Source organism: Xenopus tropicalis, chromosome 2 (assembly GCF_000004195.4).
Source record: "Xenopus tropicalis strain Nigerian chromosome 2, UCB_Xtro_10.0, whole genome shotgun sequence".
Lineage (NCBI taxonomy): Eukaryota > Metazoa > Chordata > Amphibia > Anura > Pipidae > Xenopus > Xenopus tropicalis.
This window is the reverse complement of record NC_030678.2, coordinates 149,829,800-149,857,745: the sequence shown is the minus strand read 5'-3', so window position 1 is coordinate 149,857,745 and position 27,946 is coordinate 149,829,800. Positions and strand designations below refer to the sequence as shown.

Genomic DNA, 27,946 nt, shown 5'->3' with positions numbered 1-27,946 from the left:
ATATTATATACCGTATGTTATGAGCAGATATATATTATATACCGTATGCTATGAGCAGATATATATTATATACCGTATGTTATGAGCAGATATATATTATATACCGTATGCTATGAGCAGATATATATTATATACCGTATGTTATGAGCAGATATATGTTATATACCGTATGTTATGAGCAGATATAAGTTATATACCGTATGTTATGAGCAGATATATGTTATATACCGTATGTTATGAGCAGATATATGTTATATACACTGTATGTTATGAGCAGATTTATGCTGTTTCCAATTAGTTCAGACAGCCACGCTCCTTTACACTGAATTAATCTTTATTGGATGCAAAACAATCATATTGGGTTTATTTAATGTTTTATGGATTTTTTAGTAGATTTAATGTATGGAGAGCCAAAAGACACCTTATCCAGAATACCCTAGGTCCTGGATAATGGGTCCTATACCTGTATATGTTAATGATGTTCCTTGATACAACATAACATTAGTTAATCTCCCTGAAATACCTCCTGCAGGAAACACTGCATGACTTCAGTAAAAGAAGCGACAAATATTGCTTTTCACCAGCAATTCACTACCGGTGCAATGGCATTTCGCTGAGATTAGTCATTCACTGTAGCCAAGATCAACAGTGTGTGCATAATTTCCCCGTGGGCCACTGCCCTTAGGCTAATGCCACACAGGGCAGACTCTCTGCCTACAGATAAATGCAGATCAAGAATTAGCCCCTACGCTGGCGTCAGGCTTTTTCCTGTGCCTCCTGTGCAGGTACATGGAGCGAATTTTGGTGCAGAAACTCACAAGTATGCATTTTGATTAGGGGATGAGTCTTGGCCGGCACATATGCAGGCTGAGAATCTGCTCCGTGTGGCAGCAGGCAGTTTCCAGGCATTCTGTAGTATATACACAGTACCTGTAATAATGAGAGGGCTGCTATAACTATAGCACCGACACACTTTATATTTTATCTAGCCCAAAGCTAACAGTGTCTTAAACCCTTCCACTGCCAAAAAGTGCACTGCCATTGGTGCGGACATCAAATGGGTTAATATAAAAATGCTCCAGACAACAATGAAGCAGCTATATTATTTTTATTATTATTTGCCTCGGATTAGTCTGCCAGATTACAAACATATTATAAGGCACCATCGTTGTGTGCGCTAGGGCACCCATCCGGCATTATTCGATTCTCATTAGCAGCTTATTTTATAGGAGAGATGCCCCAACCTACTTCTGTGGCTGAACTACAACCAGCAGCCAAAGACCTCCCTGGGTTCTAAGGAAACTCTAAATAATTTACAGAATTACAGATATACTACATTTTTCATGTTTTCAAGTAACCGCACGAATGTCAGCTGCGCTGTCTGTGAGCAATGCAAGGCCCTGTGACAGCACAATAAGCCAGGTTATAAATGCAGTGTGGGAATGTACAAGGCTGGTATTGTGCTTATATTGCTTGTGAGACTTCTATCTGTGCAGGTTAGTACCACAGGCAATGGCGCTCAAGGACAGGGCTATGGATTTATGCTTTTGCTATCAATCAACCTTAGAATCTGCCACAAAGAAGTGAGTATTTATAGTAATGTTCTTGGAATATCAGGCTCAGATGTAAAACTCTTCTTCTTCAATGTTCAGAGTCTCTGAGAGATGGCTTGTGATTTCTGACAACTGATGGTAATGGCTGAGGATATGCTTCTGGGACTGTGCTGGAGTACTGGGGAATACAGGGCAGGGGCTGGAGGAGATGTCAGATACGGAATGTAATGAATCAGAAGAGTGGTTCTGCCTGCCGGGTACTGTATCGCTCTGGGCCAGAGCTCCCTCAGAAGGGAGAGAGGCTTCTAAGTCACTGCAGGGGCCATTCAGAGGGGAATAAGCAGACACCACTGACAGATCTGAACTGGAGAGCTTCATCCCCGTGTCCACATCCGTCTCCTCAACCCCTTCAAGGTCATCAATGTTGATCTTGGGGCTGATCCTCCATGCTGGTGTTTCATACGTGTCCAGCCCGAAACAGGGATGTGGCTCACTCATTGGGAAAGAATGGCAGGATGGGAAAGTGCTCATGGTGGGCAGACAATATAGAGACTTGCTGCGCTGAAAGGCCTGCGCGGCTTCACTGGGAAACTTTAAACTTCTGAACGTGTCCACCTGCCCCATAGGGAAGTCAGTCTGAGAGCCACCAAAGTGCTGAACCTGGCCATGGCTGGCACGGGCTTTGTGTTTGCCATATTTTAGTTTCCGGCTGCGTGGAGCGATGCTGAGTGGCTGGGTCATTGCTGCGGTCCTTGATGCGTAGTTCTGATGCTTCCAGGCCGTCTTTCTGGCCAGACACTGCGCTTGCTGTAGACAAAGCACAAATATGCTATAGTAAGGATCAGTAGTCAAGAAGCTCTCCAGAAGCTGCTGAACTACAACTGCCAACATCCACTGACAGCCTTTGGTAACAGATGGGATCTAGGAGTTGTGGTTCAAGAGGATCTGGAGAAATGACTGTAAGACACTGTATGCGGAAACACACAGAAAAGCTTGATTGTCCCAGGACATAAAATACCTAATCAAACCACCGGCTCCTCCTTAATCTTTATACAGAATGAGTTCTGGAAGAAACACACTGTGGGCTCATTTGTAAATGCTATGATCACTAAAGGTGAAAAATACCTCCCAGCATGCTCAGCGTGCCTGGAAGTCCCCAAACATTGGGCCAACTCCCCAGCAAAATCCAAGATTATAGTGAGCTAGAGAAGAAATGTTATGCTGCATTAGGCATTTATTGAAGGCTCAGTTGCTCTTTTTAAAGGAAAACTATACCCCCAAACAATGTAGGTCTCCATAAAAATGGCATAAACCAGCTCATATGTAAAACCCTGCTTCATCTAAATAAACCATTTTCATAAAAGTATACTTTTTTTAAGCAGTATGTGCTATTGGGTAATCCTAAATAGAAACACAAACAAGCCAAGGCACACATACATGCTAGGCCCCATCAGCCAATTAATGAACAAAATTCTGCCTTTTGCTTCCACACTACTTCCTGTTACAGTTAGAGTTGCATTATTTCCTGTCAGCTGATCTCTGAGGGAGCACACAGCCCATCACTAAATGGTGGCTCAAGGGAAAGGATGTAAAAGGGCAATATGTACCGATATATATATATATATATTCCAGGATGAAAAGATTATTTAATAGATCACTTAACATAATATAAACTGTTGGTTAAATATTCATTCTGGGGGTATAATATTCTTAAAAGAACAGTATCACCAAAAAATTAAAGTGTTTTAACGTAATTAAAATATAATGTACTGCTCTGCACTGGTAAAAGCTGTGTGTTACTTTAGAAACCCTACTATAGCTTATATAAGCAAATCTACTATGTATTCACAGGGGAGGCATTCAAGCTGGAAAAGGGAGAAAAGGCACAGGTTCCATAAGCAGATAACAGATAAGCTCTTTAGAATTCAATGGGAATCTATGTAACCTGTGCTTTTTCTCCTTTTTCCAATTTGAATGGCTGCCCCCATGGCTACAGAGCAGCTTTGTTTATATATAAATTATAGTAGGGTTTCTAAAGTAGTAATACACTGCTTTTACCAGTGCATGGCAACAGTGCATTATATATTCATTACTTTGATACACTTACATTTTTTTTGTGTTACTGTTCTATAAAAAACCAGCCAATGCAGCCATCATTGTCATCACAAGATTATTTGTACTATAGCATGTTTAAGGGCCAAATTATATTATATGATGATGTCATATAGTAAAGTCTGTGGAGCCCTAAAGCAGACTGGGGGTCAGGCCTCCAATTGGACAGCCTTCTTTTGCCTCTTGTTCTCTGCCTCAAGCTGCAGTCATTGCTATTGCGGGTAACAGAGCTGGAAACTTGTGTATTATGATAAATAATGTTCCCTGTTGTAAAATATTAGGATATTAGCAGTCACCTTGGAGTATCATGACCTGCATAAAAGTACTTATATGGTCATGGAGCTTCTTGGTATTTTATATATATATCCTTATATTTTACAATAGGGGATATATTATTCACTGTTTAAACATTACACTGAAACAATGGCTGCACTAACACTTGACTTCCAATAGGTGGTGCTATAAGCGCTCGAATGCATCCTACCTATTACAGCTGAATGAAAGGGATGGATTTTGGCAATACAGAGACAGTGAAAGATTCTTGATGTGAAGATGAGAGTAAGAGCTGGAGTGTAAGCTCAGTAGCACAGTGTTTAGGCAGAGAAGGCATAGGGTCAAGAAAGTTGTGAGCGGAGATGACAAGAGAAGCTGGGATACTTCAGAGGCAGTTACAGGATGGAAAGAATTAAGACATGCAGATGGGGGCTCAGGAAGGAGGAGATTTTGGTTGAGCAGCTGTCTGGTTTGGAACTTCAGCAGAAATCTGGTTGCTAGGGTCCAATTTACCTTGGCAACCAGGCAGTGGTTTAAATGGCACACTAGAAGATGAATTGGTGGGTCTGAATAGAAAGCTAAGTAATAACAAGCAACAATGACCATAAAATTGCATCCTCACAGACCAATAATTTTGGTTGCTGGGGTTAGTGATCCACAACAACCAGACTGCATTATAAAATGCAAGCTGAAAAGGCCAAGTCAAATAATTGAAAAATATTAAAAAATGAACACCTTTTAAAAAGTTGAACATACAGTGACATTTTCTAACAAAACAGCTCCTTGCCTGTGTCCCTTTTGGACAGACCATAGACACTGGCACACTGTACACTTAATAGATATGGGGAAAATGCACTGCCAGAGGGCTGCTGTAGTTCTACCAATGTACATCAGGGCTAGAGATTAGCCACAGATCTTGAAACAGGACAATTTAGGATAACCCTATGGAAATGTTTATCTTTCTATCTACCAGGGGTAGGCAGAATAGGCACGCGTCATAGGCACAATGGTGGGGGTGCTGGGACCTTGGGTACATGTCTCTAACTTGGGCCATGCTCTCAGTTCTTAGTTGCAAAGAGACGAGCGAGGCAAGCAGGTGGGTTACAAGTAGCAGAGCAGTGGGGTTTTTTTCCTGAGTGGTAGAGAGCAGGGAGCGTTGTCAGACGGGAAAGGGGGGGGTTTGTGTCTTAGGTGCCATTGTGCCTGGCTTTGCCTAGTTGGCTTTTAGGACATTGGCACACATGCCATTTTGAACATCACTAGCAAGGTGTTTAACCCAAAAACTGGTGCAGGCAAGAGCTGCTTGTAAAACTGCCCAATGTAGTAATGTAGAAAGTGGGCAAACCTGCATGTTCCATAGCCCTCAAATAATGGGGATCCCATGACTCCCCTTAGAGATAAAGTTTCAAGTCAGGCCTACCTACCTGGCTATCCTGCGGCCAATCTCTTGGGCACCAGTGGAACACGTGGCTACACATTCCTTAGAAGTTCAATTGGCCTTTGGTGCAAACAGTCAGAAAAAGATGCAAAGCCCCCTCCCTTCTGCTTATTAACTTACTCGCCGGATGGAATCTTATGGCTGAAAGGAATACATTTTTCTCCAATTTTCTGAATATATTCAGCAGATTCCAAGTAGCCTGCGGAGCCGGACAGTAATATCTATAGCAGCTCCCAGAACACAGGGACATGAAAGGGATTTGTGTGACTAAAGCATTTTCTGCAGTGATACAAATACCAGGTGGGTGGATCATCTAACCCAGCTTCTGTGGAATGAATACATTGTATTGCTGGGCTTTTTAGATGTTGTTCAACCAGCCATTGTATCCTTCCTGCCCTCCTGTCCCCTGATATCCCCATCAACGTACATCCCTTACACGAGGCCCATAATCTGAATTTCTACTGTCCTTCAGCTGGGTTGGGTGCAGCAAATTTTAATACAACTGAAGTAACCCCAGTATATATATATACATATATATACTTTTATATATATATACTTATATTGTAGGGTGTAGTAGGGAGAGATGGTGCCTATAGTAGCAGTGGGGGGATAATAGCCTCTGGGAAGGGACTGTGGCTGTGGGATAGCAGGTATAGTAGGGAGAGATGCTGCCTATAGTAGCAGTGGGATAATAGCCTCTGGGAAGGGACAGTGGCTGTGGGATAGCAGGTATAGTAGGGAGAGATGGTGCCTATAGTAGCATGGGGGGATAATAGCCTCTGGGAAGGGACTGTGGCTGTGGCATAGCAGGTATAGTAGGGAGAGATGGTGCCTATAGTAGCAGTGGGGGGATAATAGCCTCTGGGAAGGGACTGTGGCTGTGGGATAGCAGGTATAGTAGGGAGAGATGGTGCCTATAGTAGCATGGGGGGATAATAGCCTCTGGGAAGGGACTGTGGCTGTGGCATAGCAGGTATAGTAGGGAGAGATGGTGCCTATAGTAGCATGGGGGGATAATAGCCTCTGGGAAGGGACTGTGGCTGTGGCATAGCAGGTATAGTAGGGAGAGATGGTGCCTATAGTAGCAGTGGGGGGATAATAGCCTCTGGGAAGGGACAGTGGCTGTGGGATAGCAGGTATAGTAGGGAGAGATGGTGCCTATAGTAGCATGGGGGGATAATAGCCTCTGGGAAGGGACTGTGGCTGTGGGATAGCAGGTATAGTAGGGAGAGATGGTGCCTATAGTAGCAGTGGGATAATAGCCTCTGGGAAGGGACAGTGGCTGTGGGATAGCAGGTATAGTAGGGAGAGATGGTGCCTATAGTAGCATGGGGGGATAATAGCCTCTGGGAAGGGACTGTGGCTGTGGCATAGCAGGTATAGTAGGGAGAGATGGTGCCTATAGTAGCAGTTGGGATAATAGCCTCTGGGAAGGGACTGTGGCTGTGGGATAGCAGGTATAGTAGGGAGAGATGGTGCCTATAGTAGCAGTGGGGGGATAATAGCCTCTGGGAAGGGACTGTGGCTGTGGGATAGCAGGTATAGTAGGGAGAGATGGTGCCTATAGTAGCAGTGGGGGATAATAGCCTCTGGGAAGGGACTGTGGCTGTGGGATAGCAGGTATAGTAGGGAGAGATGGTGCCTATAGTAACAGTGGGATAATAGCCTCTGGGAAAGGACTGTGGCTGTGGGATAGCAGGTATAGTAGGGGGAGATGGTGCCTATAGTAGCAGTGGGGGGATAATAGCCTCTGGGAAAGGACTGGGGCTGTGGGATAGCAGGTATAGTAGGGAGAGATGGTGCCTATAGTAGCAGTGGGGGGATAATAGCCTCTGGGAAGGGACTGTGGCTGTGGGATAGCAGGTATAGTATATAACCTGTATAAGGATTATAAAGAGCAGATGGTAAAATGCTGTATACACTATAGCCTGTTTCTGCTATAAATGTAGGGTATGAAAAGGTGCTGCATTGGTCTGTGGCTGGATAGAGGAGAAATAGGAAGGGTGAGTGTAAGAGTTGGTTACAGAATGCAGAAAGGAAGGCCCCCGGCAGATACTCCCCCTACAGTCACTCCAGAACATTTAATATCAGGGCTGGATTCAAGGAGATGCTGGGCACTAATCATTACCCACAGGGGCACGGTCCCCAACAGTCAGGGATGCCTTTAGCTGGGGCAGATCAGTGATAAGGAAAAAGTCTTTAATAAATATGAATTTTACTAATGGTTCCTTTTCCTAGAACCTGATTTATCTAAATTCAATGGTCTGTATTTTTAGCAGGAACCCATAGTAACCAATCAGAAACAGGAATAGTAACCAGATAGAAAAGAAACTACATTGGTATTGTTATTGCATTATGGTAACTTACCTTTAGGTGCACAATTAGGTTGGTTTAAGGCAATATAAGAGCAATGTGCTGCAGTGACTCCCCGTGAACAGATGTGGTCTTGGGTTTTGCTTTTGCTTCCTATTTATTTTTGCCTCCCACATGACTAGCAGAGGGCTACAATGGGACTGCTCTGTTCTAACTAATTGATCCTTGTGACTTCTATAAAGGGAAGAACGTATACTTGTTGGCCATATGCTAACTGCCCCTATACTCACACCACTTTATCAGTCATGGAGTCAAAAAAGCTTACTGGAAAGTGCCATAAAAAATGTCTTAGATTCTAAAAATGTAAAAGTTGGGTCACAGGAGAATGTCATCCCAATGGTAACTGTATTTCATTGGTGAAACCCTGATAATTCTACGTACAGGTCTTGCTATGCCAGTTCTGCACACAACGGCAGATGAGTGGCATAAGGACAGTACTACAGTATAATACTCTATAATGCAGCCAAGTGCCTCCAAGGGATGTCCATACTGACCCAACAGCACCATAAACTGTACCTAACTCTGTACAGCATAGCTGGCTCCTCCCTGGAGCTAACTACACTACATACAACTATGCTGGGTAGGCTCCTGTGCCTTCTGGCTTAAAGCTTTAGAATTGCCAGGGAGCTGTATTGTTTACCTTTTAAATTAACTTGTAGTATAACAGACATTGATATTCTGAAACAATTTGCAATTGGTTTTCATTTTTTATGGTTTTCCAGTTAGCATCACTACAGTTTGGAATTTTAGCTGTTCACTAGGGTCTTGTTTACCTTAGCAACTAGGCAGTGGTTTGAATGAGAGACTGGAATATAAATAGGAGAGGGACTGAATATAAAGATAAAGAATAAAAAGTAACAATAAAATTGTAGCCCACCGTCTGAACTGGAACTCACAGCTAGTCCCACTGTACAGCTAAGGGGGTGTAGAACAAATGATTAAGTCGTTTCCATCTAAGGAGGTAGGAAATAAATCAGTAAGCAGTTCCCCCATTATAGGCACAGGGGAGGCAGTTAATGAGAATTTAGTAGTCCCAGAACTGTGGCCAAAAGAGAAACCTCATCCTTTTTATTAGGGTAACGTAGTGCACTTTCAGGAAATGATGAGTGCGGAGGCTTGCTTCTTGGCTCTGCCCACAGGCAGCTCCCAGTTGGTTCGGCCATTGTCGTAATTAAAGGGGATGAAAAAAACATTATATTTACTCACATGTCTGCCGGCCAGTAAATGAGTCATAATGCCGCGTAGCCTGTCCCTGGAGGGAGACGTGTGAAGCCCCTTATAAGATCTTCATCTCCCCATAGCCTTCTAAATCAGTACCCGTGAAACAAATGGCAATAGCATGTCCCACACTGTCACTGCTCTAGGAAACCAAAATAACAAGCTGGGGCTACAAAAGGGAAAGGGCAGACTGGCCTGGTAGCACAGATGGCCATACATTTAAAGATTCGCTTGTCTGTCAAGGTTGCCAAAATGAGTGGATTTTGCCTGTATGTGCCCACCTTAAGGTTCGGATCACTGCAACGTTAAAGACAGGTTGTTAGGCTAGGATCACATCAACAAGCCAACGCAGTCCTTGCCTTTACAGGATTATTAAACCTGCCCGATTTTTGGCCAGATATCAGTCAGACAGGCCTGTTGAAGGGCCTCATATACGGGCCAATAACCTGGCGACTCGGTCTGAAAGAATGGAATTAGCAGCTTTTATCACTCCCTGTATGGCTACCTTAAGATGGGAACACAAAGACGAGGGAGAAAGGAGTAAACTGTTACTGTGAAGGCCATGAATGGGTTGTGATTGGTAGGGTAGGCAATATATAAGAATCCAAAACTAAAGTTGCTATACTGCTTTCTCCATACACTTAACAATGGGTGTATCTCTTTATTTTCTCACTTTACACCGATCAAAGTTAACTCCTCATTGGTTGCTATGGGTAACTGCGTAGTTTAGCAATAAAAATATTCTGTGGGAGAAGATTTAATTCTGTAGAAACATTGTAATTAAAGTAGCTGGAACCCTAATGGACAAACTAAAGGTCTGCTGACATTTACTGAAACAACTAGCTTCCATTTTTATTTCATATAGGCAAATATATAAAAGTAAGGAGGAGTCTGTGTGCTAACTGCCTTCATAATTTACTTTAAAGACAGGGATTATCCCTTCCTTATAAACAGAGTATTTTGTTCATTCATTTTGATTGTTCTTGGACATGAATATTTCCAAATAAATGTTCTTAGTTATGTTTGGTGTAAAGGAGTGGTACACCTGGGAAACAGCCTGTTGTGTAAAGCTGGTCTAATCTGGTCATTTTGCTTTACCAGCTTAGATCCGGTTCTTATGAGCAAAAGCATAAGCATGGCCTAGCACTGGGGTTCACAATATAACTATGCATGGAGCATGTTTATCTAGATACATTTACCTGTAATAGTATTTTATTTCCGTCATGATCTTCCGTCTTCCATCGGCCTTCACTGATGGGGCTACACTGGTTGGGCAAAAGAGGGATCAGCTGGCCAAAGTCTCTGACTCGGAATTCAAGCAGCGAGGATTCCAAGGGCACCGGCTTTTGTCCTTTCACAAGTCTTTTCAGGGAAAACTCAATGTCAAAATCCATATTTGAATAAACTGGAAAGACGCAAAAATCAGTTTTTTTCCTCCACACTCTTTTCTTTATGATCAGCTCATACATTTTCATCATGTCGGCAAAGTTCTCGTAACTGCAGTAGATGGTAAAGCGGATTATTTCCTTCCCATAGTGCACCTGTCTGATGGCCCACAGCGGGGTGCCGTTTGCCAGGGTGAAGAAGTCCTGGTTGCAAGGCATGTAGGGAAGGAACTTTCCATGGACACGCTCAGTATGGTGGAACTGCCATGGTGGTTTCTGAAAGCACTTGTGTAGGTGTAGGATCTGCTCTTCCCCATAGTCCTCCTGCAGAAAGAGTATAATGGCAAGGGCTGGATGGGAGGCAAAGCTCTTGGAGGGCTTCTTTTTCTTTAATACCCTTCTCTCTGAAACACAGAATAGCTGCAGATCGGGGTGAATCCAGACTAAGAGTCGATCAATTGCTTCTTGAAGACACTTGGATTCTCCAGGGTCAGCGATGATGTGGATGCTTACAAGGAATGGGTCTTGGATGTCTTCTACCGACAGTTCACCTGTTAAAATAACCGCAGAAAGAAGTTTCTGATCCAAATACCAATAAAATATTGAGCATATTATGAAGAAAAAAAAAAAAAACTCACATAAAAAAGAAAACCAACATATATGTCTCTTCCAGATTTAAAACCATTGGATATATTTCTGAGCGATATTTAATTCCAAATTTATGGCCTTACATATATTTTATGTTGTATTTTCAGCTTATCCACATATGGTGGCGCTGTAGAGAAGGAACTTACTGAAAATAGTGGTGAAAAGAGGTACTGCAGGTGAAAAGTGTAAGTTCTACATTAGGTTCTACATTAAGTTTACAGAAAAATAATGTTGCATAGAATTATGTTTCCAGGTTGCCTTATTTACTTGCTTATTTGGGTTTGTGGAAGTTTCCATACTGGCTTAGCTGAAGAGTATCCAAAACAGGCATGGCCTGTGCCTACCAACGCTGCTGTCTGCAACTCACACCAGATTTTTTAGTCTGCCCGATGTGCAGAAGCAGCCAGACCCTGGGCAGAAGTGCTCTTTGTGCGTAGAAGTACGATCTTGCTCCACATTAGTGCTCTTGCACTTTTGCCAGGATCTTAAAGGGGAACTCCAGCTTCCAAACCAAAATTTGATAAAGAGCCACACACACCGCAGAAACCCCTATTGTACCTATCACTGTAATCTGTTCCTCATAAAGTATGAATATTGTTTTCTATGCTGAAATCCAGCAGCAAAACAGCTCTTTCTGCTAGGGATGCACTGAATCAACTATTTTAGGATCTGGCTGAACCCAGAATCCTTTGAGAAATATTTGTCTGAATACCGAACTGAGTCCAAATTTGCACATGCAGTGAAAAATCTTGACGAATGACGAATCTTGGCTAAATCCTGAACTTGGTGCATCCTACTTTCTGCATCATTTAAAATCCTGGTAGGGGAGGAGGGACTAAAAGATTGAAGTTACAAATTATAACAACTTCTCCACAGCTTACAGACAGCATGCAGGAACTACATAACCCACAATGCATTGCACTGATGTTGCTTTCCTTATTGACATCATGTGCACAGGGAATTGTGGGATTGGGAGGATGCAGGCTGAAGGCAGGCTACGGACAGTCAACTACTGTTACATTCTTTTGAGTCTCAAAGTAGTCAGCCAGATCAGCAGGGGAACAGGGGCCAGGTTTAAGGAACCATATTATTACATTAAAAATCATGAAAAGACTGCATATTGTTCAATTGATGTATATTGCAAAGGTGATGAAATTATGTTTACTTTTTAAGTTGTCTGTTGGGTGGAGTTCCCCTTTAATAAATAACCCCTAGCCCTTTTAAACACAGCACATGTCACTAACCTTGAGCCCAAAACACTATGCAAGAAAGATATCTATAGTTGTCTTAATCCACAGGCCATTCTCCCTTACAAACGAACACAAGTACATATTGTAGGAAAGATAGAACATAATCATTAGAATGCCACAACAAATCCGACACTAATAGAATAATATACACAGGATAATGGGAAGCTACAGACATAGCAGCCCCTGAATCAGTTATATCTTTGCAGTTATCCCCAGACAGGACTAAGATGTAGAACGCAGACATCAGTCACAATGTGAGCTCTGTCCTTGTCCGTAAGGTATTCCGCTGCCTGGCTAAGAAGCAGGGCTTTGTGAGATGCACCCGCGGAATCACTATTCACCCATTGTGTCATCGTGGCTAAATGGCAAAATAAACAGCTCGGGGGGACCACCAGAGGACTGCACAAAGCAATCATTAGGAGCTCGGGTTTCGGATGCCGCCGGGAAAATCTGCCTTTGTTGAGCTTGGCATTAAGTGAAAAACCAAGGCAAATAAAAGAGCGGCATAGCTAATCAGCTTGTCAAGAAGAGTACTGTCCACTTCAGAAAATCCCAGCCAACGCTCTGGGTTTCACTCCTACACCTGCGATTAAGTGACTTCCCATTGCTCACTGTGTGTCTAAAGCATCAAATACAAAGTATTCATGTCTCCATGTAGGGTGTGCCGTGGCATTAGGATACAGGGTACCTAGAGATGCGTCATTCATATGCACAACATTCATCTATTTATTACATGGCTCCAGTGCAAATCATATGAACTTGGTTATATCTATTTGTCTAGCAGTGCTAGAAATTGTAATTAGCCATAATACAGAATGAAGGAAAAGGTTTTATTGATTGACAGAAAATGAACATGGTGTCTGAATTTGAAGAAAACATTTTTGTAATTCATCTTTATTATTTAGAATGTTTTGTTTTGAAGCTACAGGATCAGGGCTGCAAAAACTCTTACTGATCTGCTCTCTCTTTGGAAGGGATCGCCCACACCAACCTGCATCCTGCCCAAACAGGAAGTTGCCACTGATCTGCTTACTGCATATGCCTTCCTTCTCCTGCATCATTTGCATTTCATTGATTCGATAGGCTGAATCTTGCCAGCCAATTGTATCAAAGATATGCAAGTGAAGCAAGAGAGGGAAGGCATGCAAAGAACCTGTTTAGTGTGAACATTTTTTATTTGAATGCCTGACAAGTCCTGGTCTGGGAAATCCCCTACAGAGAGAGAGCAGATTGGTAAGAGTTTTAGCAGCGCTGGTCCTGGGCTGTAGCTTTAAAACTAAACATTTTAAATAATTTACAAAAATGATTTTTCTGCCAGGGGCTGTTCATATTCAGACTATTGTCTGTAAGTGAACATACCTTTAAGAACTTACACCAATGGTAAGATGCTGTCATAGGAACTTATGAGTGAATGAGCAGATTTAAGTCAATACAGTCACACACATGAACTCAATTTTGGATTTACAAAGCAATGCTGGGGGAATATGGGTACAAACAAGCAAATTGGCCAATAGGATTTGAGTGAGGACAACTTTAGACTTTGGGGTAATAAAACGTTTCCAAGCTACCAACAGATTTGTTATTTAATACAGCAACATCGTAGCAATAGTAGGAAGAAGATAGACACATTTTCTTCTCCCATGGGAGAACATGGCAAATGTTTTCTTGCTGGTGTGTAACAGTTAAATACCTACCTGAGACTTTTATTTTTAGTGGTTTCTAAGATATTAGCATTTTTAGATACAGTAGTTTAATGCTGCTAGACAGGCTTCAGCTTAGCAGATGTCTTTAAAGACACTGGGCAAATTTGCACCTTGGCAGTAACCCATAGCAAACAATCAGTGATTAGATTTTTCCAGGCAGCTGCAGGTTAAACACTGAAAGCAATCATCTGATTGGTTGCCATGAGTTACAGCCCAGGTCCAAATTTGTCCAGTGTTTATAAATAACCCTCCAAGTATGTCAGTGACACTAACCGTCTATGTGCAGGTATTGGAACTCTTATCCAGGATGCTGCACCTGGGGTTTTCCGGATAAGGGATTTTTCCATAATTTGGATCTCCATACCTTAAGTCTGCTAAAAAATAATTTAAACATTAAATAACCCCAATAGGATTGTTTTGTCTCCAATAAGGATTAATTATATGTTAGTTGGGATCAAGTACAAGGTACTGTTTTATTATTACAGAGAAAAAGGAAATATATTTTAATAATGTGACTTATTTCCCTTAAAATGTAGTCTAAGGGAGATGGCCTTTCTGTAATTTGGAACTTTTTGAATAATGGGTTTCCAGATAATGAGTCCCATACTTGTATTTTCCATACACTACCTGGATCCAGTTAACTAACAGGTTGCTGGTTCTCAGTTGAGCCACAGGCCTAAGCTGAAAACATATCAGAAACCACTAAAAATTGAAAATGAATGTACATTGCAAAAGTGCTCAGGGAAACATTCTCAGTAAGTTTACACCAATTCATTTTTAGGGTTTAGATCCCCTCCAGGGCACCCAAATTTAACTATAGAATTGTCTTCACAACCCAAACACTGTACCTTATTTTAGAGACTATTATTATAGGAGGCCATTTTACCATTCAGGAAATCATGAACTATGAAGCCTCATTTCTGGGCCTCATGCAAAGGTTAATAATTCCTGATTTACATTCATGGATGTTGGTCTGTTTAACACTCTGAAATACCAGATACTCCTGCTAAATACTGTAGACAAATATTACATTTATAGGGTTCCACTTCAAGTGTGTAGTTGCCAACATTTGAAGACTATTTCTAGTAATACAGCTTGGTTTTGCCTTAAATCTGAATAAATATATTGTACAGGTATCGGACCCCTTATCCAGAAAGTTCCAAATTACGGAAAGGTCATCTCCCATAGACTCCATTTTAATTAAATATTTCACATTTTTAAAAATGATTTCCTTTTTCTCTGTAATAATAAAACAGTACCTTGTACTTGATCCCAACTAAGATATAATTAATGCTTATTGGAGCCAAAATAATACTATTGGGTTTAATTACTGCTTAAATAATTTTTTTCGCAGAATTAAGGCCCCCATACACGTGAAGATTCACTCGCTTGGCTTCAATGAACTTATCTACATTAAGCTAATATTTATCATAGGAAGGCTACTGTATATACCAAAGCTTTAGTAAGAAAAAGATGTTTCCATTCCAGTACCCATGGGAAAGTGATTCAGTTCCGCAGTAATGGAACAGCAGCTCTTATCTGTACATGATGGACTAACACTGGCTAAATGTGCTGCTATATCCCTAGGCACAGCGACTGCCCCCATCTGAGGGAAATAGCAGCAAACAGTTAAATATCTAGACAATCTAACAATACAACCCAAATTCACATGTGATATTCTACAAAGAAAGGCAACATTTCAATTAATAGCCCTTCCTTTCTATGAGCTCTTGGGTTAATTTCCCTATTGCACTGCAAACATGAATGTTTTATTTATGGGTATAGAAGAGTTCATGATAACTCAGATGATATTGCTGATGATACACCAGAATCTGCTAACCTACGACACCCAGCTGTCTGTACGAGGCTGTGAGTTGTAGTTAAACAACATTAGCCTACACATTGCCAATTAGGTACATGCATACCTACGTTGTAACAGTTACTAGTGATGGGCCCATTTATTGAAAGGAGTAATTCTGTTGCATTTTTACCATATTAATGGTCAGAAGAAATAAAGTTCAGTTGTATAACCAGTGTCAATTGGCAAACACAGGCAACAAAGGGGCCCATGAATAAAATAAAGCTGAAATGCTATTTAATTTTAAAAATCCACAAAAATCCAGGTGGTGAGCTTTTAATAAAAAAAAACCTGAAAATAGCATTTTTAAAGCTGCTCAACTGCATAATCAAATGCAATGCAAGGAAGCAATGGTGCTCTCTGTACTAGAAAAGCCAAAATTCTGATTTAAAAATCAGAATTTCGGCTCTTAAAAAGTTACCAGAAGAATTTTTTTCTGCCCCTGGCAACTTAAAGGACGCTGACGCCTGAGGCAAGTATCTCAACTCACCTCATGGCAGAGGCGCCCCTGTTGCTTTGGGTACAGCAATGCCATGGGGGGAGGGAATCACTGCTGGGGACCATTGGTCAGCACTATAGTTATGGCAACTTGCTGGTGTTCCTCAACCCATTGTGCCAAGCTAACTGCAGCCTTGTAACATGTAACTGCCATAAGTGGATGGGTAACTGCAAATGTAAATGTGTGAGACCACTATTTTCTGTATTACTAGATATTGCCACAAGTGCAATGAGCAAAGTGCAGTTCAGAATGCAATAACAATGTTTTTTTCCCCCCAGAATTGCAGCACTATTGCAGTCACAAGGGGGTGTTGTGCATGATGCAATTGTGCTGTACCTGATGCAAGTGTGTGGAAGTCCATCTGGAGTAATTTTCATGTTGGGCATGCAAGAGGCATCTGCACCCAATTTTTGGAGATACCACCAACTCCTGACCAGGTGGTCAAACAACCCCAACTTGAGACATTCTATACTCTTTTCCAGCTTAGTTACCCTTCTTTGGGTGTCAACAACTACTTGGTCCAGATTGGTGCCAGCCTGCAATTGGGTATTCTTGTGCAAACTCCCTCTGCAGAAGGTCTCAGGCATCAACTGAACTGATCCTGTCTATTTGACTTTTTTGGACTCTATTTAATGTTTGGGCACTGGAGACCAAAACTGCACGGCACATTCTAGATGGGGCCTTACTTCCCCTTCCCAGGAATCTATACCCTATTTAATACCCCAAGGTCCTTCTCCATTATGGATTTTCCTAATGGAGTCACATTAAGGGTATAAGTGGCTGCAAATTTTTACATCCCAGGTGCATAACCTTACATTTATCACCATTAAATCTCATCTGTCACTTAGCCACCCAGATCCTGCTATAAGGATTCCACATCCTGGATGAATTTGCAGGACCACAACTGTACTTGCTGTCATAAATGACCCTTACTGATTTCCCATTGGCACATGCATAGGAGAACTTCTTCTATTCTGTGTTGCAAAGATGTTGTTTTTGTTACACCTCCCTCCCTTGTGCATTAAGTGGACTAAAGATCCGAAGAACTGGAGATTACCCACAAATACTTCTTTCCTACAAGTCTAATAAAGGGTAAAGATTCCTTCCAACATATAATGAGGGTACCCAGACTATCCACCTAGAGATGACACTCTATCTGCCGAGCTGAATGTGCTCTTTGGATAGGATGGAAAAATCAATGTGTAACTTGCCTGCCTGCAAGTACTTTAGTCTTTGCTGACAGCAATTTGCAGAACAGCAGCATTTCTTTATGCCTGACAAATAATTCAGAGCGGAACCTGAGTGCATGAGTGTAACTCCCACTGTATAAAGCACAGCCGTCAGCACGGCAGCAGGGGTCACTAAATGGGGACTGTAAGCTCCGAGCATCACGTCACTTCATCAATCCTATTCAGGTTTAACAGGGCACAAACAAAAGAAGACTATATCATTCTGACGCCTGTAACTGTAATAAAAACAGGATCTTTGCAGCCCGTTACTTACCAACCAAGAGAAGAATAGAAAGCTTTCTCCTACATGTGCCACTGGGAAAAGTCAGTGTATATCTAATTATACAACATATACAAGCCTCACGCATTTTCCAATCCTTCTGCAGTTACTCATGTCATCTATGGCAGCAGTTACATGTTCCAAGACAGAAATGAGATGGGCATAATTAGCTAATTATTCCATTAATAAGCCACCTTATGTTATTTGCTGTCTGTGCTTTGCAGCGTAATGCAGAATTCCTTTGTAACACTCTGGTCAGGTTGGACTTGTTGGCATGCATGTCACACTTACAGGAGAACATCCCCATTGTCCTTTAAGGAACACCAAAAAGTTAAGCAGCCGCCATCATTGTAATGTCGACCTAAAGTCCCCAGCAATGGCCCCAACTCTCTTAGTCTCCAAGTCCCTAGTTATATTTGGCAAATACTGGGCAGTTGAGCCAGCCCAGCATATTCACACAGGGCTCCTAAGCATTATGGGACAATACTTTTTGAATTAATTCAGCAACCAAACTTGTTCTCAGCACACTCTGTATTAGTGTTGTGTGGGCTGCAACAGTTTTTAGTGGTTCATAGGTGGATGGGGACATGGACTCTGCCCACCTGTAACTTCAGTGTGCCCTCTTCCTTCTCATGCCATTATTTAATTATATACTCATATCTGGCGTGCCCCGTCCCCAAGGGGGGATTCTGTGACATGAGCCTTCTGTGATGCCACCCCCCCTCACTTACTTTTTCTGCTACACAGGGGGTCTGGGGGGGGGGGGGCATCATTATTGCAGAGAGTGCAATTGCAATCTACAAGAATTAAATTTCTGGTTTAATGAATGGCTTTTTGCTGCCCCCGGTAACTACTGGGGGGGCTGCCACCTGTGGCGTGTTTCTCAACTCACCTCTTGGCAGCAGTGCCCCCGCTCACCCCCTTCTGTGACATCAAAGGGGTTGGGTGCAGGTATTTAAGTGATGGCAACTCACTGGATCAGCTTCAGTTTGGGTTGAGAGAGGGCAGGTTAGGATTGGTTGTGAGCTGACTTTTTGTCAACTTGTGCATCATTACTTTGTATCTCTTATTTATTTAAGTATAGGTATGGGATCTATTACTCAGAATGCTTGGGACCTGGGGTTTTCCAGATAAAGGATCTGCTAAAAAAAACAAAAATGTTTAAACAATATATAAACCCAATAGGATTGTTTTGTCACCAATTTGGATACATGCAGCTTTGTTACCATCAAGTACACGTACTGTTTAATTATTACAGAGATAAAAGGAATGTTTTAAAGATTAATATTATCTGCTTAAAATGGACTCTATGGGAGATGGCTTTCCAGTAATTTAGACCTTTCTGGATAAGGTTTCTGGTAAGAGATCCCATACATTCATTTCTATTATTTGGGTAACTACCCCACACACCAAACCCAACTGACTGCATGTTTATCTGTATAGTTTCTATGAAGGCATGGTAGCACTTTAGTATACTTACTACTTGTAGAGGACAAGCGACTGTAGTCTGACCTGCAATGCAAACACAAGGCTACATGAGAATGACCCAGGTATATTGCATGCAGGCAAAAACCTTATCAAATGTAAGCATCAAGCATAATGTATCCTACAACACTAGAAATATACAGTATATTGGGCTCAGGGTCACTGAATGGCCAAAATGCAGATCCAGTCACTGTTACGTAGGGTGCACTTTGCTCATGCACAGGCTGGGAACCTGCTCCAAGTGGGCCCATCTTAAAGTGCATGGAAGGGACAGGGTAAAACTGGTTTCACCAACTGCAGACAAACAACAGAAAGAATTTCATATTTGGTTATTTCTGCCAAGGTATAAATCTAACATACATAAATAGTGATAATTTTTTCATTTCTCAGTGATCTACTGACAATGTGCTGTAGCACAATCATTAAAATACTGCCTAATAACAACTAACTGCTGAGATAATCAGGGGACAGTTAATGTCACACTGGTGCAAGCAGTGCAACTTTTGTTATATTGCCAATAGGAATCTTCAAAGTGACATAATACACAGGAGCCATGCCAGATATTGCCATACAGCTTTTTGAAATTTTGAGTGAAATCACCATGCTTTTTTCCCTCAATGCACTGGTTTTTCCCAGAATTCCAGTGTCATTGTGGACACAGACTATTCTCTTGATACAATTGCACTGCACCTACTGCAGTTGCATTCAACTTGCCAAAATGGATACAACTGCACATGAGGTTTGATGCCAATCTGGCGCAGTTGCACCAAATATTTTCAATGCCTGCCCAGTGGCATTTCCAGTGTTTTGTGCCCTATTCTATAGCCACAAGTGTGACGTGACTGTTGATGCAGGGCACAGAGTGATCCCTGGGCTTCCACCTGGTCAGGAGGTGGCGGTAGCTCCAGGGTTTCCCAGCATTATTGCTGAGAGGATGACAAGAAGTATGGGATGGGTCTTTATCATCTCTTACTAAATTCAAGGGATATAATTTTGTCATTCTGCACATGTTTATATATGCAACAATTGTTTTCTAAGAACTTCAACCTAACTTTGCAACCAAAGCATTCATGCTGTGAGTTGCTGACAAACTTCACCTGCTCTAATTGGCTGATTCCATTATGAGTCAGCAATTTGCAATGCACTACTGACACCCAGCATGAGTGTTTAACAGATGAAAACACTAAAGAATCACACTAATAAACCACTTATATTTCAAAAACTATAGGAAAAAAATAAGACTTATTTGCGAAAAGCACGCACTACAGTTTGGATGCATATTTATATCAAGCCATTCATTCCCCCTTTAGTGAGGCTCCATGGCAGTTGACATAAGACACGTTAGTAGAGCGAATCAGAGCTGATAGCACCTATAAGTGTTCTCAGTCTGCCAATAGGTTGCTAATGGATAACAGAGCTTTAATTCCATTCTAATTTATAGATACAACTATAAACAGAGAGCGGAAAGTCTGATATTTATTTGTGCTCCCTTGTTTGACATGGACGGCTTAATACTTGTATCTTGTTCCCCTTGAATAATTTCCGCAAATGGCATGTTATTTCAAATAAGTCTGAGAAGTACCAAGTCTCCCAGATGCAAAGCAGATCTTCCTACAAGCCTCTATAAACAGATTATACTACAGCAGGTTCTCATTTACGGGTTTTGTATTAGAAAGCAGCACTTTAGTTAAACAAGGTATGGTATCATTAAAAGGGCAGTCCGCCCAGTACTAATCCTTTTGTATAACATACAGTGATCAGAGGTCAGACGAGAGCATGTCCATGAGTGCAGATATGTTTATTTGCTCTGTAGACCCCAGCAGCCAAAAATAATTGTTCTGTGAGGCTACAGTTTTATTACTTTTTATTACTTATCTTTATATCATTTCCTCTCATATTCCTGTCTCTCATTCTAAGCCCAGGGCGAGCAGATCTTAGCGTGTATGGCAACCTTAAAAGTTACGTTAAAGGTGAACTACCCCTTTAAAGGGCAGCTAACACCCTGAAATTGCTTCCCCAACCAGAGGTGCGGTCTAATAGAGTCTGCACTCTTGTTGGGGGAAATAATATATATATTTTTTTTTAATGAGCTAGTGCCAGAACTAACTACATCAAATTCATGCACATAATGCAGTATTTCAGCTAGCATAACCACCAGTATCCACTAATACCGAATAGGATGGTGAGAGCCACAGGGTTTATAGACATTTACAGGAACTCTATGCAGTCCTGGTGCAGCATCTGCACTGTAGCCACCAATGTCAAGCAAACTTGTCTTTGCAACTGACTTGTCTTTGCACTATACCAATCTGTACAATGATATTTGTTTTCCAGCCACTGTAAAACTGTATTATCTTAGGCATTTTGCAACCATCTCTAAATGACTTTCCAGCGCTACGATGGGAAGACATGAGACACAAAGCCTCGGAGAGGAGTAACAGAGTATCCCTACCAGAGTGAGATCATTCCCGTGCGGATAATACATTTACCATGAGTATTCCGGAATCTTCCCTCGCAAAGAAACTAACAGACTAATTTGTACTCCTTCTCCAGCTGACTCGTTTCTAGGATTCTCTCATTATTCTGACCCTATTCTGGGCCTATAGTGTCCCTGCCAGTCTCACCGGGTTAATGGCCTTGTGGCGGCATGAAGTCATTTTCCCAATGAATTCAGAAAAAAAGGGATTTAACATATAAATGAATCATTGTTGCAGAATAATGGCCTGCCTTAAGGCAGCATTTGCAAAAATTAACTCAACCCCCTCAATGTGCCCAATCACACCACATTCCGCCAAAAGCCTGCCCACAATCCAACAACTACCCTCCAACAAGTCTGGCTCTTTGCAGTCTAGAAATTGCCCTTTTTTTTGTCTCCTTGGCCTAAGGATCTCTGACTGCAGTACCCGGCTGTACCCCCAAAGATAGCCCTGCTTCTAGTGCACCAGCAGACAATAAAGCCATGTCAATAATGCCATTATCATAGGATTCACTTGTCACAAGTCAGCTGTGTCCATGGTTGGGCAGTCCTGGAATTACAGGCTAGAAGCATGGGGCATTCCGACCAGAACATGTATCAGTGAATGATTTCAGGCAAGAACCTTCTGTTGACGGCATGAATAAGTGTTTCAGGCAACAGGCATAGAAGACAATGAATAGTGATTTTTGGCATTTTGGCCCCGCATGTTTGGGCCCCTACAAAATACCCATTCATGGAATCCATTCCAGCTGGACTGTTCCTTCCCGTTGTTCCAATGGAACTCATTTGTACTTATTTAAATGTAAATGTGTTCTTTTTTTGTGCAAAGTTCATTAACACGTTGCACCACCACATGTCACAAAGATTAAATAAGAGAGTTTATTCTGCAGGAATGGTTCCTGATTTGTCTAGACCTTCAATGAGTTGTACCAGATGGTCTGAGGTCAGCACTCCCAGTATGAGTAAGCCAGACACAGGGGAAAGCCAAGTTCAGCTACTAGCTAATAGAGTCAGGGGGTCCAACTCTTACTACTGGGTGTAAATTGTACAAAAACTAAATGTAGAATTTTGGCAGAACGGCAATATAGCACAATATTTTATCCACCGCCATTACCAGTTATAGCAAACAAAACCATAGTGCTTTTATTTTCTTGCATCTCAGAGCCTTAAACTAAACACATGGGGGAGAACCTGATCGCTGGAAAATATAAATTCATAATTAACCTTGGTCAATTTTTTTTCTTGATCACTAGCACTGTTTCCCAAAACACACAGATAAGAAAAACTTGATTGTGCTAAACAAAAATTGTATTGTTCCACTGTTTTTTCTTAAATTTGACAGTTTATAAAAATCGCTGAATGTTGAAAATAATTTTATTATGTTTTTACACTTTTTAGATTTTTTTCAGTTGATAAATCTTGAAAATGCAGAAAATATGAATTCAGAATTATTTGAAATTGTCAGTGTTTTTTTTTTTTGGCACAATGTTCATGATTTTTTATAAATTTCCCCTATTGTGTTATGGTGGCTGCCTTATACTGTGACATACTGTGCAGAGCGCAGTGACAACATCACACAGTTCTCATTATTAATGCAGATGGGCAACCCTGGTGCCATTTTGTATTTTTGGTAGTGTTTTTCCCCATGGAGATCAAGGGCTCATTCTTTCATCTACTCTGCATGTGTTTCAGGACACATTAAATCTAATGCCAATAGAAAATGATTTTATGTTTTGATTTTTATTTTGGTAAAGAAGCTTACATTGTATTGGTAGCACTAGTAATAAGTCAATCTGTCCCATAAAACACAAAAATTAGCAAAATGCATTGGTGTCTATGGGCGTTTTTTTGCGTTGAAATCTGGTAAAAAATTTCCTCCATCACTACTTAGCACCCCCAAATTGCCCTTGGATATTAAAGGAGACTTATAGCATAAGTGACCCCCCCAATCGTGTTGGCAGTAATGAATAATATAAGGTGTCGGTTCCACTCTGGGCTAAAAATGGCCCCTTTATTGGAGCTCCCTATAGACCTGCTATGGTCACTGTCAGTGTTTCAAATGAGGGGTTGGTCCCTGCCAGAAGCACAGTAGGGGAGCAGCCAATCACAGCCCTGCATGCACATAAGTCAAGACAGACTTCAGTTCCCTATCAGGTCAGCCTAGCTGCTGATTGGTTCCTATCCTACGGAGCAGTGTGAAGAGTGCCACCGGTCTTCCTGGACACCCTGGAAAAAGAAGGCAGCTGGACGTGGGACAGATGGGTGGTACTAGTAGGGAATATGGGGAAATTTTCAATAAATCAATCTGAAGCACAACTTTTTAAAGCACATTCTTGTTTCTACAATATATGTCCCCTCTTTTTTTCTCATGAATTTATAAAGTGCCAACATATTCTGCAGCACTGTCCAACAGAAAGGTGTGCACATCAAACATTTAAACTGCACGCTAATACTGACCAATACAGGGAGTACATGGGGCTCCTGCTAACTGGGGCTTACATAGCACAACACAGGGGGTGGACATAGTAACAAGTGCTAATTTTTACCAGTGCAGTTGTAGAAGTAGCCTGATCAAAGCTATGAACAGATTGGTTGCCATGGGTAACTCAGCTAAAACAGTTGAATGGACATTATATAACACATGGTAGTGATGCATCCTGGGGCAGGGCCGTATTTAGCAGTAGTGTGAAGTGGCCCCCATTAATGATATACAATAGGACACTTCCTTTTGCTGCTGGAATTTGTACTTCAACTAATGGACTGCAAATTGGGTAACGAATAGCATATGTTGCTGACGCCACGACACCCTACCATCCTCCCGCCCTACCTACCTACTGTATCTAAAACAGCTGCCCCATTCATTTCCTAGCCAAGGGTAGTTTCCCCTAATTGGACTCCCTAATTCAGCTCTGCCCTGGGCACTGCAGGACTGACTGATCATCGTGTGTGTGTGTGTGGGTCTGGCCACTCCAAAATGAATGAATGTCATTTAGCACAACATGCAAACTTGCTGCAATCTGATAATGGTTGGGAAGATTTTTAGGGCTCCACCAAGGGCCAATAGGCTGCTGATTTGGGCAAGAGTGGGCACCTTTAGCGCAAGTATGTAGCTAAACTAGTAAAGGAGGGTCACTATCAAACCCTGTATCTGCACAACTATCACGGGACTCACAGATAGTGTAACTGACACAACAACTGTGTGGAAAAATACTGTGTTTATACTGCACTGCTGCGTAAGTACAACGCACGCACACACGCAATGATCTGCGTATAGAATACAATGTGAAATACACGTCCCACAGAGCAGCACCTGAACAAAACACACATCAGCACAGTGTAACACAGCATGTGGAATACACAGGAAACACAAAATAGAAAGGTGGATCATAGTTGAACACACATTACAGAGCACGAGATGTGTGAAATACACATCATACTCCCACAAATGCAACGCACATCTATTACCGTCCAGTACACATATCCCAGCACATGAAAAATGTAACATTCACATCACACTGCTGTAAAAACATATACGCATATCACAGATCAACACGTGAAGAAAACACAGAGCATAGAAAACACACAAATCACAGAACAACACAGGTGAAACACACACGAGTGCAGCACATGAGGAACACATACACACACATTAACATACATGAGAGTACAGAATATGTGGAGCACACACACACATAAGAGAGTGCAGGACATGTGGAACACACACACACACACTAACACATATGAGAGTGCAGCACATGTGGAACACACACACATATGAGAGTGTAGTACATGTGGAACACACACATATGAGAGTGTAGTACATGTGGAACACACACACATATGAGAGTGTAGTACATGTGGAACACACACACATATGAGAGTGTAGTACATGTGGAACACACACACATATGAGAGTACAGTACATGTGGAACACACACATATGAGAGTGCAGAACATGTGGAACAGACACACAAACACACACTAACACATATGAGAGTACAACACATGTGGAACACACACGTGAGAGTGCAACACATGTGGAACATACACATATGAGAGGGCAGAACATGTGGAACACACACACATATGAGAGGGCAGAACATGTGGAACACACACATGTATGAGACAGCAGAACATGTGGAACACACACACATATGAGAGTGCAGAACATGTGGAACACACACACATATGAGAGGGCAGAACATGTGGAACACACACATGTATGAGACAGCAGAACATGTGGAACACACACACACATAAGGGCTCTGGCACACGGGGAGATTAGTCGCCCGCGACAAAACTCCCTGTTTGCGGACGACTAATCTCCCCGAGTTGCCATCACCTGCCATCCCACCGGCGAAAATGTAAGTTGCCGGTGGGATGGCACACGCGGCAGCGCGATTTTGACAAATCACCGAAGTTGCCTCGCGAGGCTTTTTCGGCGATTTCCCGAAATCGCGCCGCTGCGTGTGCCATCCCACCGGCGACTTACATTTTCGCCGGTGGTATGGCAGGTGATGGCAACTCGGGGAGATTAGTCGCCCGCGAACAGGGAGATTTGTTGCGGGCGACTAATCTTCCCGTGTGCCAGAGCCCTAAGAGAATGCAGCACATGTGGAACACACACTAACACATATGAGAGTGCGGCACATGTGGAACACACACATGAGAGGGCAGAACATGTGGAACACACACACATATGAGAGTGCAGAACATGTGGAACACACACATATGAGAGTGCGGCACATGTGGAACACACACATATGAGAGTGCAGCACATGTGAAACACACACACACAGGAGAGTGCGGCACATGTGGAACACACACACATATGAGAGTGCGGCACATGTGGAACACACACATATGAGAGTGCAGCACATGTGAAACACACACACACGAGAGTGCGGCACATGTGGAACACACACACACATGAGAGTGCAGCACATGTGGAACACACACACAGGAGAGTGCGGCACATGTGGAACACACACACATAGGAGAGTGCGGCACATGTGGAACACACACACATAGGAGAGTGTGGCACATGTGGAACACACACATATGAGAGTGCGGCACATGTGGAACACACACACACATGAGAGTGCGGCACATGTGGAACACACACACATATGAGAGTGCGGCACATGTGGAACACACACACATAGGAGAGTGCGGCACATGTGGAACACACACACATATGAGAGTGCGGCACATGTGGAACACACACACACATATGAGAGTGCGGCACATGTGGAACACACACACATATGAGAGTGCGGCACATGTGGAACACACACATGAGAGTGATGATACACACACATATGAGAGTGATGATACACACACATATGAGAGTGATGATACACACATAGGAAAGACAAACAGATCAGAGTAAGTGGAAGGCAAACAGAGGGAGTTTGTACAGGAAAGAATCCGTGCAGCTCTCTGTACCTACCCCCCTGTTTCTGCTCCCGAGTCCTCCCAATCATCCTCTCCTTCTTTCTTGTCCATAGCGGAGCTCAGGGCCCCATCTCACAGTACAGCTCTGCCCTCAGTCCTGTTATTCCCTGCCCGGCAACTCCTGGATACCCCGACACTTTCCCACCTCTCTGTGTCCTCCTTCTCTCCGCCTTCTGACCCTGTATCCCTCTCCCCCCCCCGCCCTGCAATGGTTTGTCTCCGGCTCCCCGGCTGCCCCGCCCCCGCCCTTTGTGTCAGGCACTGAATGAAAGCGCCTGTCGCTCCATCCCCTCTCATTATCATCAGCAGCAACAGCAGCGGCGGCTCCAGCAGCTAATCCCCGGGGGCAGCGAGGTGCCGGGACTCGGCCTCTCATTTCTCTCACGAATCTGCTGAGCCCAAACTTTCATTGCTCTCCCTACGCTGCCCCTTATCCCACATGTCACTCTCTGGTATCTCATTCAGTAGGGCAGTGCTGCTGTCACTCACACACAAATCCATGGGTTTTTATGTGAAAATATGAAACTGTTGGAAAAAGTTAGTTTACTAAATGATTTTTAAGTTTGGTCATAAAAAATAGGTGCTTATTGGGCCCATAAGAAGGGAGTGTTTCCTGGTACCTAGCAGCACTGTGTCCTGCTTTACGGGTGCCATTCCGGATAGAGGGTTAAGGCACCAGCAGCAAATGACAAGGTCCATGCAAGTCAGC

At 42.5% G+C, this 27,946-nt stretch overlaps 1 protein-coding gene across 2 annotated transcripts; it reads right to left on the bottom strand.

Annotated features, from left to right (window-relative positions):
- Positions 1-316: 316 nt before the first annotated feature.
- fam124a (family with sequence similarity 124 member A) lies at positions 317-27,434 on the bottom strand. 2 transcript variants are annotated; one of them, XM_012956748.3, is made up of 4 exons: positions 27,233-27,434; positions 19,300-19,331; positions 10,167-10,903; positions 1,090-2,360 (listed from the first exon to the last, which is right to left on the bottom strand). In XM_012956748.3, the coding sequence occupies exons 1-4, from the start codon at positions 27,286-27,288 to the stop codon at positions 1,620-1,622; spliced, it is 1,566 nt and encodes a 521-aa protein (XP_012812202.1). In that variant the 5' UTR covers positions 27,289-27,434; the 3' UTR covers positions 1,090-1,619. The 2 variants fall into 2 exon arrangements, with proteins under 2 accessions (NP_001004978.1, XP_012812202.1); NM_001004978.1 differs by lacking the exon at positions 19,300-19,331 and having other exon boundaries at positions 317-2,360; positions 27,233-27,370.
- Positions 27,435-27,946: the final 512 nt, after the last annotated feature.

Coding starts and splice junctions, on each gene's coding strand:
- fam124a (XM_012956748.3), bottom strand. CDS start 27,288: ATGGACAAGAAAGAAGGAGAGGATGATTGGGAGGACTCGGGAGCAGAA. Junction 19,332..27,232: donor TCGGGAGCAGAAACAGGGGG/GTAGGTACAGAG, acceptor TTTGCATTGCAG/GTCAGACTACAGTCGCTTGT. Junction 2,361..10,166: donor GAAATAAAATACTATTACAG/GTAAATGTATCT, acceptor CTTTGTCTACAG/CAAGCGCAGTGTCTGGCCAG.